Source organism: Accipiter gentilis, chromosome 26 (genome assembly GCF_929443795.1).
Source record: "Accipiter gentilis chromosome 26, bAccGen1.1, whole genome shotgun sequence".
Lineage (NCBI taxonomy): Eukaryota > Metazoa > Chordata > Aves > Accipitriformes > Accipitridae > Astur > Astur gentilis.
In genome coordinates, this window is record NC_064905.1 from 11,620,539 (window position 1) to 11,641,029 (window position 20,491).

At 42.7% G+C, this 20,491-nt stretch overlaps 2 protein-coding genes across 3 annotated transcripts; both read left to right on the forward strand.

Annotated features, from left to right (window-relative positions):
- Nucleotides 1-1,001: 1,001 nt before the first annotated feature.
- On the forward strand, nt 1,002-5,375 carry RPL26L1 (ribosomal protein L26 like 1). Of its 2 annotated transcripts, none has more exons than XM_049829269.1 (4): nt 1,002-1,080; nt 2,199-2,371; nt 3,114-3,254; nt 5,204-5,375. In XM_049829269.1, the coding sequence occupies exons 2-4, from the start codon at nt 2,204-2,206 to the stop codon at nt 5,330-5,332; spliced, it is 438 nt and encodes a 145-aa protein (XP_049685226.1). In that variant the 5' UTR covers nt 1,002-1,080; nt 2,199-2,203; the 3' UTR covers nt 5,333-5,375. The 2 variants fall into 2 exon arrangements, with proteins under 2 accessions (XP_049685226.1, XP_049685225.1); XM_049829268.1 differs by lacking the exon at nt 1,002-1,080 and adding an exon at nt 1,443-1,466.
- A 1,289-nt stretch (nt 5,376-6,664) lies between these two features.
- On the forward strand, nt 6,665-19,018 carry ATP6V0E1 (ATPase H+ transporting V0 subunit e1). The gene is made up of 4 exons (XM_049829272.1): nt 6,665-6,856; nt 9,201-9,248; nt 14,504-14,631; nt 17,446-19,018. The coding sequence occupies exons 1-3, from the start codon at nt 6,753-6,755 to the stop codon at nt 14,595-14,597; spliced, it is 246 nt and encodes an 81-aa protein (XP_049685229.1). The 5' UTR covers nt 6,665-6,752; the 3' UTR covers nt 14,598-14,631; nt 17,446-19,018.
- The last annotated feature ends 1,473 nt before the right edge of the window (nt 19,019-20,491 follow it).

Below are 20,491 nucleotides of genomic sequence, written 5' to 3' on the forward strand. Positions count from 1 at the left end.
CTTGGAACTTGCTGGGTTTGGCTTTAGTCACTGTGCCACTTGGTATATAAAATAAGTAATTTTTTGTTCCCCCCTCCCTTTAATTTCCTTTTAGCCTTGCTTCACTATGTATTTAGAAATAAGCGTCTGAGGCAATTAGCAAAGATTAAATAGGAAGGGGTTACAACACAGTGAATTTGAGCACTATATATCTGCCCCATATTAAGAAACCAATGCCTTTTAAGTTCTGGTATTGCTTACTTACGTCAGTGTCTGCTGTACAGCATCTTCATGAAGGGAGAGATCTGCCCGCTTCCAATGGCCCTCAAGCGCAGGCTGGAACTTCAGATTTCCAGAAGTGACAGGATGGTGCTGAAGGTTTCTTACTCTGCGTAAAAGAAGAGCGAAGGCACTGGGAAAGGCGTTTGTCCGACCCTCAGCCTGGGAACTTTTCCAACCTATCTTTATCTAAACCAAAACCCAGTCAAGTGTCCCTACCGCCGCTCACCCGAGCGCTCGGTTCATTTCTACCGCCACCGCCTTCTGCCCTAAACAATTTGCCTTGAGAATAAATTCATCTGTGTCCCTTAAAACTGTACCACCGCCCCCTCTACCTCAGATGCAACCAGTTTGTGCGGGTGCCTGAAGCCCGGGGAGGCGGGTGAGTGACAGCACGCGCAGCCACAGGAGCGGGGTCTGGGCTGAGGAACTGGGGCTCGGCGGGAGCCCCCTGAGAGGGGTCTCCCTGTCGGCTGAGGGACGCGGGCTTGCCGGGCCGAGCCGGGCCGGAGAGGAGGAAGCCGGCTGGAGGGGTTCACTCTGTGTTCGTACCCGTTCGGGGAGGGGCTGGATTTGGAGAGAAGCGGCTGCCGCTAAACAGCTCTGACTTGGGGCACGCTGACAGGAGGGGGCCCGCCCTCAGGCCCGCCGGCGATGCCCGCCCTGACGGGCACCAGGGCGCCTGCGGCCGCCGGCCGCCAGGGGGCGGCGGGTCGCCCCAGCTCCTCGCGCACGATCTCGCGAGAGCCCGGCGGCCGCTTGGGGAAGCGGAAGCGCGTTCCGCTCCTCTTTCCGGGCGACCGTCGCGGCGGCAGCAGAGGGGTAAGGGCGGCGCGGCCCGGCCTGTCGCCATCCGTCGCCATCCTGCGTGAGGCGGCCCCGCGCTGTCCCACCCCGCTGGTCGCGGCGCGGCGGAGCCCGTTCGGGGAAGCGGGAGGGGGGGGTCGGTCGCCTCGGGCTCTGCTGGCGCCGCCGCGCCCGAGGCTGCGGGGTGCCGCCGGCCAGGCCCTCTCGGCGCGGGAAGGGGCAGCTCGCTGCCTGGAGAGGGGAGCGGGGTTGGCCCGGGCTCGCCGTCCCCGAGACGGGTGTGCCCTGAGGGCGCTGCTTGGCGTTCGTGTCTCGGGCAGAGGCGGCGGGTGAGCTAGCGGCCCGGGAGTCTGGCTGCAGGGGTGTCCGGTGCGGCAGGTCTGCCCCGGAGCTGCCTTCGGGTGTGCTGTTGGGAGCTGGGACTCCGGAGAGAGCTTGCGCTCCTTTGGTCTGTTCTTCCACACTGGATTATTCAGTTAATACAGCTCAGGCAGCGTACGATCTCCTGATTTGCAGTACGCCCTGGCTTCCGCACAGCCCAGGCTGGCGTGTGCAGGAGGTGCAAGTGTGTAATATTGGAAGTTGCAGAGTTGAGCAAAAGCGTCATTTAACGGACGTGCCTTTGTCAGTCAGGATGAATTGTGCCATAACAGCCAATCTTATAGTGCAGTTGTTAAGGTTTAGGGAGGGCCAAAAGTATCTTGGATTTACAGATCTGTTACGTGCACCAGTCTGGTGGTGTGCATTATTGGAGATCCCTAAGCAGTCTCAGTTCCTTCTCTCTGTGAGTCCAAAATACACGTTCACTTTATAAAGGAAGGTGGTGTATATTACCGTGCAAAATTAAGACTAGTTAATCAGGTGTCCTGCCTTATGAGAACAGCGAGCTTTCGATTAGAAAGAATGGTCTGATGTGCATGTGTGTAGCACACCTGTCAATCACAAGGCCATTGTCAATCAGGGAAGAGGCTTGAACTTTATTTGAAGTCCATTTTGTAAGGGTATGTTCACTGGAGATAAGGTTAAAAATAGTTAAAATTGCTTTTTTATGTCCTAGCATACTTTCTGTGGGTAGATGATAGAGTAGTGTGGATGAGTTACAAGCATCTCAAACTCTTGTTTTCTTTATACAGCCAAAATGAAGTTCAATCCATTTGTGACCTCAGACCGCAGCAAGAACCGTAAACGACACTTCAATGCGCCTTCTCACATTCGAAGAAAAATAATGTCCTCCCCGCTCTCCAAGGAGCTGCGGCAGAAATACAATGTCCGCTCTATGCCCATCCGAAAGGATGATGAAGTCCAGGTAGCTGTGCTGTCAGTCTTATAAGTTGTATTGTCACACATGAGCTTCCATCTGTGTTTTAGTTTTCATGTATAGCCTGTGCAAAAGGGAAGGACTAGACAAATTTACATTTATGCTGGAGCTCTGCCATGAGTCTTGCAGAAATAATGCAAGTTAATGTAGTCATAGTCACTTGGCCTGTTGAGTGTTTCTTGAGATCACATCAGTGACAAGGAAAATAAAAGGAACACAAGCGTGCTGGCAGCCTTACTGCACTTTAGTTACATGTATTGAGTATCACGCTGGATTAAAGGTTTTTAACAATGAAGCACAAAACAAAAAAGTGTTTCTTTTCTTTTTTTATAGACTATTTGCTACCTGTGATACTTGAAAAATCAGTTTAGAAATTAATCCAAGTTAAGTGGCTTTTTTTAATATAAAATGCAATGATGGGTGAAAAACTGTTTAAGTTTACTATTAGCCTTCTGGCTGAAAAAATACGGAATTCCTCCATTAGGGTTTATTGCAGGGAAAATGCGGGAGAAGTATGGATCCAATCCATTATATTTTCCTTTTAATTGATTGCTGAAATTGTCCAGTAATTGATATCTTTGTGGCATGTGTATACAAAGAGCAGAGTTGGGATTTCAACCTGTAGAGTTCTGGTTTTCTGTTGGGATAATTAGCGTTTCTTAAGATCTGTTAATTGTTTAAGGGGTGGTTTTGAAGTATGGGACAGTGTACTACTTATGTTTGTGTTTAGGTTGTCCGGGGACACTACAAAGGACAGCAGATCGGCAAGGTGGTCCAGGTGTACAGAAAAAAATATGTCATCTACATTGAACGTGTTCAGCGTGAGAAGGCTAATGGCACAACTGTCCACGTGGGGATCCATCCCAGCAAGGTACGGTGTATGAAGTGAGGTCTGAAGTGCATGAGGAGACCTTGTTGGCAAATGAAGATAGTGATACTGGCATGAGTAAAGCCTTGTTATGGCATATGGATTGAGATACTACAGTGTTGGGGGGAGGAGGGGGTGGAGTGTAATAAACAAGGAAATGTTATGGTGATATGATAGTAGGGAAGAACTCCTCAATGTTTCTCGGGCTTATTTGGTGGAGAAGCTGCTGGAGACTTTAGAATCTTGCTAAAATACTTTTTTGAAGAGACTGGTGGTTTTAAAGCACAGACCAGGTGGTTCAGAACATTCTTTCACCTTTGCTATGTGGCATTTGCACTGCTTAAGGAGGTGTTAGAAATGTTCAGATAGATGCTCAGATTTGTGATTTGTTCTTCTGGGCTATTGTGAACTAAGTTCTTCTGAATCTGGTTTTAACCTGAAGTAATATACAATGTTTAGAGTTTGTGAAAACCAGGCAAAGCCTGTTTAGGTCCTAATAGGAAAACATTTCAAGCAAAACAGAACAACTAGCCAAAACCTGGTTTGAAGCAGATGAAATTAGTCTGCTTCAGCCTTGCCATGTGAGCAAGCATACTGAAACGTTGGTGGAAGAAATCCAGTTGTAACAGGTTTTCTGGCCTAAATGGTTGGTATGTTCAGCAGAGGGAGAGCAGAATTATTCCAAAACATAATGACTTGTGTGCAGTAATAACATTTGACGGACAAGGTGACATTGCAGTGAAGCCAGTGCACATACTACTTGTGCGGTGAATAGCAGTGAAAGAAATTTACTTTTTGCTGGTCCTGTACTTCTCTGGAATTTTTCTCTAGTTGGGAATCAGAGCTTAATAAAGCTGTGCATAAAGATCCTGGTTATTAATGCAAAAGGAACAGAAGAACATTTTGTTTTGCAAACTTGCAGTGGGGTGGATGAACAGTTTCTGCCTCTCCTAGGTAAAAGAGGTAGGAATTAATTACAATTAAGAGAGACCTAAATGGACAGTGGAACTGAGGAGGAGTCTGCAGCCCTGCTGCAGCCTACATGTTCTTTCTAGGATTTGATTGTCAGTTGTATTTTTAAAGTACTCCCTTCAGTAATATCAATACAGGTATTTCTTTGCCAGTTTGAGGGGGCACAAAAAGCACTGAAGGCTGCTTATGGGCTGAAAAATCAGTGCTGCAGTTCGCTGCTGCTTTGTTAGAAATATCATTAGGGTTGTGGCAGCAAATGGTCTGCGCAATTTACCTTTCATGTGTCCTCGTTAGTAATACTTGATAATTGCCTGGCCACTTCACAACTGTTCAATAGCAGATGTGTTCTTTCAAGTGTCTTTATGAGTCATCATGGTGCATGAACTTTTACTGTTGCCTGTAGTTTAGCCAGATGTATTGGCTAGTCCGGATGGTACAGCAATGATATGATAATGGCCAGTGGCAGCAGCGTGGTTCTCTAGTGTTCTGAAATGTAGGTAGTATTGCTTAAAACATGGAGATATTAAAATAATGATCCATTACTTCCCTTTATGGTGATGGGAAGAAGTCTCATCTGTATGCTGTGTTTTAAGTGGATGTAGTATCCATCATGTTTGAGCAGCGTAATGGTAATTAGATTTAGTTCAAAATAATTATTTTATTACGTAGATGGATAGAAATTTGGCTGCTCTTCAGTTTGTCCAAATGTTGTGGCTGTGCTTTGAAAAAACTGCCTGTATGTTCTGATCCCTGAATGTACCCAGAAAAATTAATATAGCTCAGTGTTTTGAAATACAGAAAGCAATTCAGTACCTCTGTTCTACTCAAACCAAATTTGATCATCTGTGGAAATAAAAATTGGGTGATTTGGTGCAGTCTGTCAGCGGTGATCTTCCTGGGCTGTGCTATGTTACCACAGTTCTGTCAGGTTGTTGTGCTTTAACACTGAAGAGACACTAAATTCTTTGTCCTTTCTCTAGGTGGTGATCACTAGGCTAAAACTGGACAAAGATCGCAAAAAGATCTTGGAGCGTAAAGCAAAATCTCGCCAGGTTGGCAAGGAGAAGGGCAAATACAAGGAAGAAACAATCGAAAAGATGCAAGAATAGATGGTTTCCTATTTGACACCATTAAAGAACTGCTAAAATTCAACCCATTGTTGTGTCTTCTCCTTTAGAAAGTCTTGATAAGGTGTGTCTGGTTAGCAATTAAATATTCATTCTTGTGCATTGATGTTGACTATGTAAAAAATACTTCCACTAAAATAAAAAGCTTTTTGTACCTTTTTGTACTTTTAAGAAAACCAAGGACTTGTTCCCCATAAAGGAATGTTTCAGCCAACATTAGAAAGATGAAAACATGCATCTAATGACCATTGCACTTCTGTCTCTTTTACTGATCTTTAACACTTACTTAGATTTGTTCATGGTTTTAAATGAACATGTTAATTCTGTGCACTGTATGTATTTAGTATTTTATCAGACTTTTTAAGTAAGTTATTTCTGGCCATCAGTCTCTTTCTGTAATCCTCTTAAATTATGTTTTTTCAACTGTCTTACAAATTTGACAGTAGAGGATGACACTTTAGTGGTTCACTGGGTGTGATGCGGCCAAACACAGGACTGAATTTGCTGTGCAGTGTCTCGGGGTCTTACATTAATGCTAGAGCTTGAGGACGGGATTTACCTCGCCAGTGCTGTGAGGCAGAGCTGGCTGGTTTGAAGAGGATAGGAGCGAGGGCCGTCTCACTGCTGTTGTGGACGCTATTTTGGACGAACTTTTCTGTAAGAGGAAATGAGGGTTTTAGTGCTTTATACATCTATAACCGAGAGCTGCTGCAGCGTGTTGAAAACAGCCCTGCAATTAAGTGAATTTATTGTCTCGGTGCATGGCCCTCTAATTGCCGATAGCGAGGGAAGGAAATCCAGCGCCTGCCCCGGCAGCGCTGCGAGCTGACAAAGGGCGTGCTGGGAATCGGGGAAAATGACATTTGCACTTTTGAAGTCATTCATAGGCATTAATACGGAGGCGAGCTTTGAACGTCGCTTCCGCGGTTTTACGCCTCACGGTTCGCTGACTGGATTTTTCTTCGGTTTTTTTCTTGGCCTTGCGTCGCAGTTTCAGGGAATGTCTTGGGGCTCGCTGCCGCAGGCTCTCCCGCCGGACCCTCCTCCCCCCCTCCCAGCTTTCCGAGGAGCTCGGACGCAGCCCTGGCCCCCAAGGCCTGTCCCTTCGCCCCGCCGTTCCCCGCTGGCGCCGGGCTCAGCCAGGACCCGACCCCGCCGCGGGCAGGGCCGAGCACGGGGGGGGGGGGGCGGAGGCGGGGCCAAGGGCTGGCGCCCGTCGCGCTGCCAGGTGCGGCACCGCCCCCCCCGGGCTCCGGTGACGTAGCGGGCGCTGATTGGCGGAGGCGGCGGGGCGGGGCGCTGCGGCCGGCCGTGAGGAAGGGGAGGGGAGGAGAGGGGAGGCGCCGCGCCGGGTCGGACCGAGCAGCTTCCCGCCGCCGCCGCCGCCCCCGCCAGCCCGGCCATGGCGTACGGTGGCCTCACGGTGCCCATCATCGTCATGAGCGTTTTCTGGGGGGTGGTCGGCGGCGTCCTGCCGTGGCTCGTACCCAAGGGGCCTAACCGCGGGTGAGTGACCGGGGGTGGGTGCGGCGGGAGGCCGGGGCCGCTCTGAGGCGGGCGGCGGGCCCGTTCGCTTCCCTTCCCATCCCCCCTCGGGCATGGCGGGGAGGTGTGAGGAGGCCCCCGGCGGAGGCGGGCTCGGCGCCCCGAGGCGGCGGCGGCGGCCCGGCGGAGGCGGGCCGTGCCCTCGCGGGCCTGCCGGGCGGCAGCGGCCTTGCGGCTCCGGCTCTCTCGAGTTCCCCTTTACCCCCGCCGTCGAGGCCCGGCGGCCGCCGCGGCGCCCTGCAGCGCCGTATCTGCCGTGCTCGCCGCCCCGCCGGGCCCGGAGCCGCCGCCTCCTGCCGCAGTAGTCCTGCGGGTTCCTCGTCGCCGTACTGGCGCAGCGCGGAGGGAGGGCGGGCGGGCCCGGGCCCAGGCGCCTGTGCCAGCCGAGATAAAGCCAGCGGCGGAAGGCCGGAGCTGCGGCCTGCGAGGCTTTCCCGAGCGTGGGGCCGGAGGCCAGAGGCGGTGTCTCCGTGCCTTAATAGTCCGTCACGGATTTGAGTTTTCCCCTCCAGCCCTGTAAACGCCTGCATACGCCGCGTCCTGTGGCAAGGAGGTGTGTTGTTCAGCTCGATGGCGTTTGAGCAATAAGTCCCTCTTCCTTTTCTTAGTTGACCTCTTCTAGCTTATTCCATTGTCCTCTAGTCTCACGCTGGATGAGACTGAAAAAGTCGCTGTAGTAGATCTCCGTTCTGTGCTTGGTGGCCTTGTAGCTGTGGTGGCCTGAGGACAAAAGCAGGGCGTCTAAGCAGAGACATTTTTCCCGCAGTGATCCTAGCGGCTCTGATTGAAAAGTAGACAAGTGTTTGTCTTTCTCTTTTCCCTAGGAGATAATGACTTCTTAATCTCTCTTCCTCTCTCTGACATCCTCTCTACTCCACAGGTACCAACTGTCTTTTCTCTTAGTTGTTTATCTGAACTTGGAGGAATTTTCCTCAAATTGCATTTAGCTCTGCTATGTACTGCCTCAATTTCAAACCCGAAGTGTGTGTTGTGCCTGAAACTTGTCCTCTAGAAATACCTTGGAAATATGTCTTCCGGGCATGTCCTTAAAGTATGTGGGAAGTATGTGGGTCACCAACAGATGTTCTGTCGTTATTCAAAAATATAATTAACTATGAGTAGAGCACTGCTGTGTTCTGATTCTATAGCATGTCCATAGTAACACTGCGTAGTCTGTTAACTTTTCATTTTCTTAAATAAAATAATAATAATAAAAAACCAACAAAAAACCTCTACCCAAAGCCTGTTTCTGAATAGGGTGGTTCTTTTTCTAACAAAAGAAGTCAATGCAAACTTTAACTGACCTAAGAATTCACATTTCCTAGGTTAAAACTCCCAAACAATGACTCTGGGACTCCTTGGAAAGGAGGGGTTCCTGAAGCTTAATTCAGGCTATGTTAGCTTTATAGCATTTGTTTGAAAGTTCACAAGGTGGATGTGTGTAAATAGATGAAAAATACTGAATGTTATCCATGTCACAAAATGGTTGGAAGTTCATGAGCTAACATGAGTTTTTTGTTATTTGGTTTGGGGGGGGGCGGAATACATAGAGGGAATTTCCCTTTTTATAAAGCAAAAAGGAAAGAAACCCCTCCACTTTGCTACTGAGTTCCATGAGCCTCATAGATCACTCACTGTTAGAAAATCTCATTTCTTTTCCTCCCACTTCAAAATCATATGTGCGTATAGCTGTGGTTTTACCATTTTCAATTTCAAGAGCTGCTTGGTTCTTGCTTCTTTTCAGCTTAACTATGGTTTCTGACACAGTTTTCTTTCAGCAAGAAGGGAAAATCTTTCCTAAAGATAATTTCATGTGGCTTTGAGATTTTATTTTGTATTCAGTTTGCAAAACCCTCATTCATGATATGAAATTAAAATACATATTTTGATACTTAATTTTTCTGTAAGCAGAATTTTGCAAATGGAGAAAATGTTTATTGTTTACTGTTAGCATTACAATATCCAACTTTAGTAGTTTACTAACTTGCTGGTAGACGTCACTGTGAAATGGAGCAAGGACACTGACTGCATAAGATTTTGCTCCTCTTCGGAGTGATTTTTATTTTATTTTAAATACAGCTGTATACTTCTGTTTGGCAGAGCTGTGTCAGTTCTTTTGCAGAGTCTTAGATGTGCCTCTGCAAGTTACTCAGCTGGAAGAAGTTAGAACACTCATGTTGAATCACCTTCCGTATGATCAAAGTTGAACTTGTTCTTGTTTGCTGTTTGGGTTTTTTTCCGATGTATCTTGTGGTCAGTCATAACATGACAACTAATCAGCTTCTTCTCTCCTTCCTTTTTGCAGTGTTATCAACACAATGCTGGTGACATGTGCTGTTTGCTGCTACCTGTTGTAAGTATAAATAATGTCTTGCCTCTTAATCAAGGCACAGTTCTGATGTAATCAAAAGTTCCTTTTTCATATCCTCAAAACATTTAGGAAGAAGCTTATTTAAATATGTTACAGCGATTTAGACAAGGTGTTCTTTGATAGCTCTTAGAATTCTTAGTTCTAAAGACCTTCAACATGCTGAAGAAAACGTTTTCCCATTGGAAGATACTGAATTAAACCTGAATTCCTCTTGTTGTCCTCTGACATGTTAACTGTTGAATAGTGTTCTGCGTTGACTTGATATTACTCCTTTCCAGTTCATTGGCTTATTTGCTCACAAGTATAATGGCAGTTTGTCAATTCTAGAATTTTTCTGATTCACAGTAGAGCAATGACTTTCTGCCTTTTTCATTCTTTATACCTTACATTTATTTTTAAGGTGATACTAATTTAAACCTACTGATGAGTTTTGCTTTACTTAGTTTGGTTGAATATATTCCTGAAATCTGGCAGGGCAGTGGGTGGAACAACTTACACATGGGGGGTTTTATATGTATGACAAATAATTTTTCTGACAGACTTGTGATGCTTTAATATATAAAGATTGTTTCTGTTTAGATGCACATGATATTTGAGGCTGCCTCTCTTCTGTAAGAGAATTGGTAAAAATAACAAAATAACTTGTTGAGGAATTCCTCATATCTGTTCTTTTGTCAGGAGGTAAGCCAGCTGTAGCTGAAGTCCACAAGAGAAAGCATTTCTCTTTTAAGACATTAGAGACTGATCTTAGTCAAAAAAGTGCTATGCAGAAATAACTTTTGAAAGAATTTGTTATGGAGAGTAAATGGTAAAAGGCTGGTTGGATCTTTAGCATTAACTAGTAATAAAATCATTATTCAGAGTTCCACTTGAACCTGAGTAGTATTTGTACTTTCCTGAAGTATTTAGGCATTATTTATGCTACTCTAAGGAGCTTAACATGAATATTGAGAAATGCATCTCTAATCTCAAGACTCATTCTGAAGTACTGGCAGCCAAAAGCCGTATTATCAGTGTTGGCATGTTCCAGGAAATGCCTGTTTGGTTCCATGTTGGGTTGGCCTGTGGTGCAGGCTTATGCAGGTTTGATTTAGTTTAATAATGCGATATTCAGGTTTTATACAGGTGAGGCTTTTTTTTTTTTTAATTTGGAGTATTTGACATATGAAGTCTTAAGAAATAACTCTTCTGAATAATTGTAAAAGTACAGCAAACTTGGTTCTGTGACAGTTTTTTAAATTAAAGTTTTGCTAAGCAGATGTAGAAACTTGAGCTTTGTAGTGCTAGCAACTTGAATTTGGGATTGAAATTTGGGAATCTCAGTGCTTTGAAGGCCTCCTTGCCTGCACATAAAGTATGTAGCAGCCCAGTCTCATGGTAGGTCCCAAATGCTTGGCTAAAAAAGGGCAACTGGATGCTCATTTTCACTAGGTTACTGTGTTCAGGTTACAGTAATCTGTGCGTTTGGGGTTTGTTGGGTTTTTTGGGGGTTGGGCAGCAGAATTTTGTTTTTGTTTAAGTTTAAAGTTCTCACTTAAGTTCTTCCTACTCTGTATTTTAACAGAAATAATGTCCTACTCATCTAAAATCCTCGAAGTTTAGGGTTTGTTTTCTTTGTTGTTTGAAGAAGGACAGTTTCCTTTAAGTTGAGGCCATGTGGCATCTGCAGAAACCCCTGGATTATGATGTGGAATGTATTTGTTGTAGAATTTCTTAACTTTGAATGCTGTGAACTCTTCAAATGTACAGTGGTATTTCACTTGTAAGTTTAGTGATTTTTGTACTGAAACAGACCTGTTATAAATCTAGTGTCGTTAACATGATTTATAATCTGGTCTTGCATGTCCAATGAGGGGGTTCTTTTGTAATTTTGTGGGCTCTAACTTGTTTTCTGTATTCCGTTTGGCTTTCTCCAATTATACCTTGAAAAAAGAGAAGCAGCAAAACATTACTATGTTTTAAACCATCCCTAGTTATACCCAACCACATAAACTACATATATAGTCTCTGCTTGCCAGAATATGATAAAAAGCAGATTTTTCTCCTCATGTTCCAAGATAGAACTTGCCTCATCACACAGTCTTTCCCTGCCCCCCCACCCCCCATGAATTCTGTATAAAATCATAGAACAGCCCTGGTTGGAAAGGACCTTGAAAGATCATCTAGTCCGTATGTAAGTTTGTTCTTCCTATATCCTTTTTCTTTTTTTGGGGGGAGGCATTCAAAAAATTTCAGACCTTGGTTTCGGTGACTAAAGAAAGAGACTAATTTTTCATTGCAGTCTTGAAGGAAGTGTGAAAGAATGGTTTCTGAGGATTCTTCATTGTATGTGTTAGGGTTAAAATAACTTGCATTGTCCCAGGTATGATCTTCTGTATTTGCATGTCCTTAGTAGGTGGCTGGTGCTGTTATCTACTTCTTTGTGGAGTTGTTTAGAACTCTGCTAGACCTACTTCCTTTGAGGGACCTTTCCAGTTGAAAATAGGGAAAAAACTATTTCCTGTCTTTATTAAACACCACTTGATGGACAAATTAATTTGCATCAAACTGTATTTGTGCTAACTAAATTTGAAGTTGATCACATTTCAACTTAAAGCTGTTTCTTCTGTATTTAGATTTAACAATAATAATTTTGAATAACCATATTGATCACATGGTGTTAATTTGGTTGTTCTATAGAAAACTTTTGCATGGGTAAGTGCATAATTTGTGTACGGATGTTGTACCCAGCAGCCTTTTGAAGGAGAATACATGAGCTTCAGGAACCTCGTAAAATATAAGGCAAAGCATAAGGAGTTACTGCTGCAGAAATTATAGGTTACACCATGTTGTAAAGAACTGTCAAAGTCTAAATCTATTTTGCTATTTACAAAGCAGTTCCTGAAACAGTACCATGATACTCTACTAACAGAGGACAGGGTGCTTGAAAAATGGTATTATTTGCTACTGATTCTAAAAGGATTAAAATACGGTTGCCCAAATTGACATTTAAACAGAGATAGCAGGACCTTAATTTGTGATATGCAGCATAGACAGATGGCAGTTATGGTAGAAAGACCTTTTAAAAATCTTTCTGGTAGAACATAAGGGACTTCAATTTCCGTGTCTGAGCTGGGTAATTAACACTAACTGTTTTAAGTGGTATCTTGTAGAATTTAAGGACCTGTGGGTGGCTCGAATGCCATACCTGATTTTAGCAACCCTAGAACATTATGCATTGGGTACAGAGGCCTGCTTTGTTTAACTTTGAATGCTGTGTTTTGTTTTGCATTGTCATGATAGGTTATTGTATAAAGCAGCATCACTTAAGCAAAACGTGGTAAAAGCTTTTTTGTGACTTACCTTGAATGCAAGCAAGTCGTAGAGTTCAGTGCCTAACTACTACTTTAAATTATTGGGCCCTAGCAGAGCAGGGAGGAGGAATATACTATTGACCTGTAATGCCACTATGGCTTGGAGCTTGGGTAGCCAGCATGGTCCCAACAAATAGCTTTTGAAAACTGCACAGTGCTTGCCTAAAGCATGGTTATACAGCTGGGACATGTCAATATTTTGAATGTGCTTCCAGCTCATTTAATTCACAGGCATGCTGGGTCTGAACTTAGGAAGCATAGAGAGGTGAGATATTTGTGCACGGAGTTCCTTCCTTCTGTACAGTGAGAAAGAGAATAACGTGCTTTAACAGGCTTTTATTGTTCCTACCCTCCTCCCACTTCTGTTAGTTCAGGATGCTAAAGACAGATGGTACAGTGCTCTGGCATCCCTTCTATCTGTCTTTTGTGTCTGAAAATTAACCCTTGCAAAATAAATTCTGTGGTATTTTTAAGAGCTAATTTGCTTTTCCCTTAAGTAAATTTAACATAATGATTAACATGATTTCAAAATACGTTATCATCACTTTGGATAGCAAAGTAGAAACATGTCAACCTAAAGGTTGTTGGCTCTTCTCTTGGTGGTGTCTAGCTGATGTTTTAATTGTTTTGTAGAGCCTGCTATGTATTTCAAGGCTTGCATGACTGATAGACTGCTGCAGGCTCAGCATGCCGTTTTAACTAGAGTCCTACTTTGTGCAAAACTGAAAGTGGCATTGAAAATAAATATTTGTAAATTTTAAGAGGATTGATGTGTTTTCTTTAAGTCTGGACCATGTCTTTTGCCCCTGGCTCTTCTAGCCGTTTTACAGCAGACCTGCACTTCGTTTGTTGGTCAAAGCATCAAGGTTTGTGTGGAATTTTCCATGACTGCCTAAGCACTCTGATACATTTGTGGCAGCTCCCATTACAAAGCTGCTCTGCTTTTTCTCCTCCTTACAAAGCATTCTAGAAATAGCAGACAGATGAGCCAGTGTGTTCACTAAATGTGTTTAAAGGGTTAGTATTTAACATAGATTTAAATCCATGGAAGCATCCATTGCTTTTTCTGACTCTTGTAATATTTACAAAACAAATACATCTTTTAACAGTGGAATATTTATTTCTGTTTAGCTTTCCTGGATATTTTCCACAAACTACATTCCTCTTGTTCTCAGTTCTGGCTATGGCTTCTGCAGTGCTAGTTTATGAACTGCTCTGATGACAAGGCTGCTGTTGCTGATGATCTGGGGTTTGTTGTCATATTGGTTTTGTTGTTGTGGGTTTTTTAATTTTGTGTGTGTGTGTGTTCCTGTAGCATTGTACCCTTTTGCCTTAGGTTCCTGTTTCTTGACCTCTGTGCCAGGTTTAAATTTTACTTTTGTTCCGTATCTGATGAAAAATATACCATGTCTGCAAGGGTAGGTTGTCATACACTGAAAATAAGAGCAAATGAGAGAAAGTATGTTTCTCAGAGTTTTTTGTTTAAAGGATGCTTCAAAAGCACTGAGAAAAGGTCGGTCTCTCTTATGTTTCTATCTTCAGAGCTCACAAATACCCGAGTTCCATATGTCTCAAAACACTTTTCCTGTCAAAGGAAAAGTACGAAAGAAATGCTGTCAGGTGGGTTTGTGTTGCTTTAATTTGAACAGGACAATTTATTGTTTCAGTTGCAGAACGATTTGGTACCAGATCTTTGTTGCTGGTATCTGGTGTTTGTGTATGAGCTTGAGTAAAATTTTGATTTGATATTAGACCTTCCTGAAAACTGTCATTTGGTGTGGTTTTTTCTGATAGTACTTGTGCTTTGGACAAGCCTGTGCATTATCATAAGTGTAGTAATTTGGCTGATGTTCTCTCTTTTGGGTTGGGGGGGTTGTCTTGCAGTTGGCTGATTGCGATTCTGGCTCAACTCAACCCTCTCTTTGGGCCACAGTTAAGCAATGAAACAATCTGGTATCTTAAATCTCACTGGCCTTAAGGATGTCTGTCCTCTGCTGCAATTTATTGACTAGGTGAGTATGATCAGATTTATGAATATATTTGGCATGTTAAAGCTTCAGGAGAAATTCAACAGTTCCTCCTGTAGGCTGCAACAAAACTTATTTTGGATGTTAATCTTGACTGGATACTGTGAAAAGCTTGGACTTAATTCTTGTACAGTTATTTTTCTCTGCTATTGTGTCATGGTGCTGTGTTCAGTAAGCAGGGGTTTGTAAGGAGAACAGTAAATTTCTTCTTCCTACAAAAAAAAAATAATAATTGGGCTGGGGTATCTTTTAATAGCTAGCATAAGTGGATTTCCTAACCTTTAACAATTGTTGAACCTCTCTTCAAGCCTACTACTACCATTTCATCCAAGACCTGTCCTGATTTCCAAAGCAATGTACAGTTGCCCTCATTCATCTGGGAACTCAGAGTGAGAACTGCAGTTAGAATGGTTCTTTATCCTGTCAATGTTATAGCACTAATGCCGAGCTTATAGATTAATGTTTGGGGTTTTTTTTAATGATAGCCTGTGTGCAACTTTAATCATAGATGAGCCTGGTGGTTGCTATCTGGGTAGTGCTATTGGAATGCTGTTGTTGCAGTTCTTAGGCGTGCTTTCTGACATGACCAGCAGAAATACAAAGTCTTGTACTAAAAGTACCATGATGACTTCAGGTTTCGGCAGCATTTGGAGTTGAAGGTTCAAATGAAGGATAGCTGTGGAAAGAATTCCCTGTGATTTTAGTTTTTCATGCTGGTAACTGAATAATTAGACACACTTAGTTTTTTACCTGTTTTTTCTGTCCTTTTAGGTTTAACTGCCTACCCCCTTGCTGTTATTACTTTAACTTCTGTTTATGGAAGTCCAATAGCAGCAGACAGATGACAGTTGATGTTATAGCTCAGTTAAATGCTGTCTGTAAAGCATCCTGAACATTTACCCTGAAGCAAAGCTCCACTGCTTCAAAGTAGGCTTCATCTGAACCGTGGTGTTGTCAGACTGTGGCATGTGTAGATGTCTGTATCTTCTCTTTTAAGCAGCAAGCAGAAGCTAAAGGTAGACTTGGCCCTGCTTCAAGTAGAGGCCTGTAATTAGCTAAGTCAGTCAAGCTGAATTTCCTAGGAGCATTTTCACTGCTTGTGTGTTAACACATAATTAGTTAGCTAAAACAGAGACCAGTGTATTCTGGTAATGGGCATACAGATCCCTGAATCTCGAAGGATAATTCAGTTGCCTAGAATCTGAAACTGAAATGTAGTTATCTGAATAAGTAGCTGCCTTGGATATAAAAATTGGGCTTCCTTCTGACCAATAAATGGTCTGTGTGTTGCAACCAGCACTGAAAAAAATGGAGATAGAACTTTTGGACTCTAGGCACCTGTTAAAAGAATCAGGACTTTCCCCTTTGCTTTCAGTGAAGGATTTTCCAGAGGACTGGAGGTAAATTTGTGCCAAGATAGAGAGGGAACTAATGTATTCTAGGATGGCCAGAAAGTTTATGCAAGGAGCTGTCATTTTTAAACTTATTAATGGAGAATGAGACCTATATAGCACATGCTGTTGTGTTACATGAAGCAGTTTGTTTTAACCGTTGATATATCTGATTTCATTGGCTTAATTTTGGAATAAAATGAAGGTTCTTGTCTTTGTGAAAAAGAATGCTTTAAAAAAGTAGAAGCATATGATCACAAATATCATGGTTAAATATTATGTGCTTTCTTGCTAGAAATGTGCTATTAACAGGACATACTATTCTCCACGATTTTGTTTGAATTACTCTTGTAGTGTTGAATGAGCTGAGCAGCAAGGAGGTGGCTACCTTGATCAAGCTGCAGTGTCCTATCTTTTGCTGCTGTGTGCCTCTGTGCTCAGAGCCCCCTGTTGAGTTTCTCACTAGATAGGGGCTGTGAATTAGATTCCGTCTGAAAGAGTTGGGTTATATCTCTGGCACTGCATGGAATTCCATAAATATAGCTACCGTTTCTTGTTTGACCAGTTATTTTTGGCTTTTAGGATGTGCTTTTCCAGCACTCAAGGTGCATGTACTATACTTTTTTCAGCCTCCCATTTCTCTTTCAGTTGAGTTTTGGATGGATTAGTACGGGCAAGGCAAAGAGTTAAAGCAGAGAATTAAATGCTAACTCCCAGAATGGAGAGATCTTATTTAAAAATAAGGATAGTCTAAGCAAACCCAATTTACTTGACCAATGGAGCAGGCTGAAAATGAACACAGAAAGCTACTGCATTCTAATGAGGAGCTTCTACAGATGCTGACTTGATTGATCCATGCCAAATTACAGAAGTTTGGTCTTTCTTTTCGGTCAGTGTCTCTCCAAGTGATGATGATGTATCAGATGACTTGTCTGTATAATCAAGTTAATGGCTTGGATGGCAGTATGTAAGAGCACGCAAACTTCTGTAGCTGTGGTAAAGAGGCTGTAGCCCCCCTTAAGCAGTGTGATCTAATGCCACCTTTTCTCCTTAAATTTGTTGATTTACAGTCTCGTGTTCTCAGACCAGGAGCTTTCTTCATGCAAGTGTAAGAAAGGATGTCATCCAGATGACTGGATGCTGTTATGGCATTGCAAACTTTCTAGTAAAATAGTTGTTTGATCGACTTAGAATGTAACTAAAAGGACTTGCAGCAGCTTCAGAAATGAAACTGGTAAGAAAGGAAGTAGAGATTATTCTTGAAGCTCCATATAGATGAACTATCTACAGTTCTTGACCATTTCTCAGTGCATTTGTGAAATGGAAATAGTTGTGGTTAACGGCCAGGTCTTCGATTAGTAAATTGTCTCCATGGGGAGGAATAATTAAGTTGCCTCTTGCTTTGCAGGTAAAGAAGAGATATCCTGCAGATGAAAAACTCCACTGACCCAAAGATGCCCTTAACATAGTTGGTTGGATACCAAGCCTGCATTAATGCCTTAACCTTTCTATTGTGCTTCAAATGGCTTGTTCAAAGCCCTGTATTTTTTCCTACTATACCGTTTAAGAGTGTGCCTAATGCAATTTATACTTTTCTTCAGTACTGTAAATTTTTGTCTGTTAACTTCAGATCTGATGAAAATTTCTAAAGTTTTTGTGGGTTGTAGAGTCAGCTTTCCTGTTCATTTTACTCACTCGGTAGGAACACTATATATCTTACAGGTCTTAGGTTGTCTGTTGCTGTGCTGTTCACCCCTGTTCTGTGTTTGACTGCACTTGAAAAAAATGTGTGCAATGAAACTGTATGAGGAGAGGAGAAACAGTGGTGCCACATGCTGATGGCATTTATTTTTTTTAAAGTGAGTTGTATTCTTGGGAAATTTGGTCTTAAATTTCTCATGCCTGGAAATAAAACTAATCCTCTGCTTTATACAAAATGCTCTTGTGCCATGTTTAACTGTTACGATGTGCTTTTCTGTGGTTTTAATCAGACAATAGTTGGCCAGAGTTGAGCTGGGGAAACTTAGATGATGTGGGTAAACTGTGATGAAGTCATACAGTGTGATGAGATGAGTAACTTGCTGCCTTTATCAAGACCTTGGGTAGTTCTAAAATAGGACTAAGTTTGCAGTCTAAAATTGCTGAAAGGTCTGCAGGAAGAAGTGAATGCCTTGGCTCGAGAACCTCTTCTCCATCATTTTCCTGTTGTCTGATACTAGGGGGACTCAGCAACAGAGGTAATATGACTAGTTTGAGCATAAATAGTAATTTTGATGGGAGACTGATTTACTCCTTGGCCTTTTGAGGGGATACCTATAATAACAAGCAATTTGAATTGAACAGAAAATACAGCAGTTGTTTTATACTGACTTGACAGTTGCACATGGAATTGCAGACCTGATAAAGCATGTGACAATGTAGGCCAGAGATGAAAGATTGCTGAGGCTCCTTGATGTCAGCTGAGTCCATGGAGTTGGGAGTGCATCTAGTAAGGCATTTGTTAAGGAATAGCTTCAAAGGATATAAATACTACTGCATGCACAGGAGCCTTCATGTATACTTTCTTACCTCCTTACATCGTGTCCACATAAATTGCGATTTTTCCTTACTGTGTTTTATTGTTATGCACACGGACATAATGGAGCAGTTCATTTTTTTCCTTTTGGATAGTACTGTTAACTTCTTTGGTGCAATAGTACTCATTACTATACAGGAAATCCTGAGATCCTGACAAAATGCTGTAACTTGGGGTGATCGAAAACTGGACAGTATGAATTGCAAAACAAACAAGAATGCGGCCACTATTACAAATAAGCATAGCGACTGTTGAGACTAGAATAGTGAATTTTTCTCAAGTTACCCACTACTGACAGCTGTATTTTAACATGCGAGAAGTTGTACACCATAATGCTGTATAGTCTGTGGGAAATAATTCCTAAGAAAATTGGAAACCAAATGATCTTATAAAAGCTTAGATTGTTGTTTGTTCTGGTTTTTTTATAGTGTGTGTGGAGGATAAGATACATTGACATAGTATGGGGAGGGGAGGAGAAATGCTTCAAGACATCGCTGACAATTTTGAATACGTGACAGTTTTTTAAAACATATTGATCTGCCTGTCATTTTACCCTAAAGTGAGACACCAGAAAAGAAAATGTCCAGTGACAAACAGTGGTATTGGTTATATTGGTATTATCACTTTCTTTAACAAGCTTTCTATTTTAGGTTCTAGGCTATCACTCATTGTAGAAGATACAGGAGAAGTAAAACAGAGTTCACATGGCGTGTTTCGCTGTCGGTGAATTTAATGTAAAGAGCTATTCAAAGCCTGGACAAACAAGCCATAGTGCAATTTTTATTTAGCTGCTTTCTGGATAGAGAAATTTCCCTTTATCTGAATGTTTAATATTTTCTCTGAAACAGATAGCAGGTAGTAGCATGATTGAAGAAGTTAAAAAATAATGTGTTGTTCCTGTTCTGCTGAATGTTGTGTGACCTACTGTCTGCATCGTGATTATGGAATGGTCTGCTCCATGTGTGCCAGGAATTAACACTGCTAAAGATAATTTCTTTTTTTGCATGACTGCAGGAAATTAGAGCAGACAGATTCAGCCACTGGTGTTGAACAAACAATGCAGGTATCGAAGCCTTTAACAGTTTCCTCTTGCTTCGTGACAACAGAAGAGAATGCAAAATGTCAAAGTACCTAAGAAGGAAGCTTGCTGGCGCTTGAAATAGGTTGAAAGCCTGGGTCTGCACGGAAATGGTCTGATCTCTGGATGTGCATGGATATTTTGGGGAAGGTAGAAAGCGAGGAAGGTTAAGGAAACTGAGTCCATAGTCAAGTCCTGAAGACTTTAAGTCATAAACATTGGCAGAATGTAGAGCAAGTGTTTAGGTCAGGGTCATTTCAAATGTTTTTAACCTTTTTTTTTTTTTTTTTTTTTTTGTGGTATTGCTTAGGAAATTCAAATATCTGCATCAGTGCCCCTCACAGGAAGTTGTTCTGAAGAGTTTATGGAAGTTTGCTTTTCCTCTACTGGAAAACATGGAAGCATTTCACTCATGTGAATGGCTTTAAGTTGGTTGTCAGAGGTGGGTGGCTGGTCCCTTGTTTCCAGAATTACCTGTTAAAAAGTCTCTGGGGCAAGAAAAAAAAAATTGTGGGTTTTAGGTACAGTGGAAAGGAGTTGAAAAAGTTTTATTCCCACAGCGGCCTGAAATGTAAAAACTCATCTAAACAATAGAAGAAATAGTCTTTACAAATAGTAAAATAAAAATGGCAGGGTTGTTGGGTTTGGGTTTTTTTGGTAGTGATTTCTCCAGTCGTGGCTGAAGGGATGGAGGCCAGCCGCCTGTCACCGCGAAAGGGGGCTGTCTGTCTAGCTGCAGGCAGTAGCAAAAACGCAGAGCTGCCGGCAGACGATGAGCGGGCGAGCACCGTAAGTACGCCG

Bases quoted from the DNA above. Each gene is read 5' to 3' on its own strand.
- ATP6V0E1 (XM_049829272.1), top strand. From the start codon at position 6,753: ATGGCGTACGGTGGCCTCACGGTGCCCATCATCGTCATGAGCGTTTTC. The intron at 6,857-9,200 runs GTGAGTGACCGG...TCCTTTTTGCAG, and splicing joins CCCAAGGGGCCTAACCGCGG to TGTTATCAACACAATGCTGG. The intron at 9,249-14,503 runs GTAAGTATAAAT...GTTGTCTTGCAG, and splicing joins GCTGTTTGCTGCTACCTGTT to TTGGCTGATTGCGATTCTGG.
- RPL26L1 (XM_049829269.1), top strand. From the start codon at position 2,204: ATGAAGTTCAATCCATTTGTGACCTCAGACCGCAGCAAGAACCGTAAA. The intron at 2,372-3,113 runs GTAGCTGTGCTG...GTTTGTGTTTAG, and splicing joins GAAAGGATGATGAAGTCCAG to GTTGTCCGGGGACACTACAA. The intron at 3,255-5,203 runs GTACGGTGTATG...TCCTTTCTCTAG, and splicing joins TGGGGATCCATCCCAGCAAG to GTGGTGATCACTAGGCTAAA.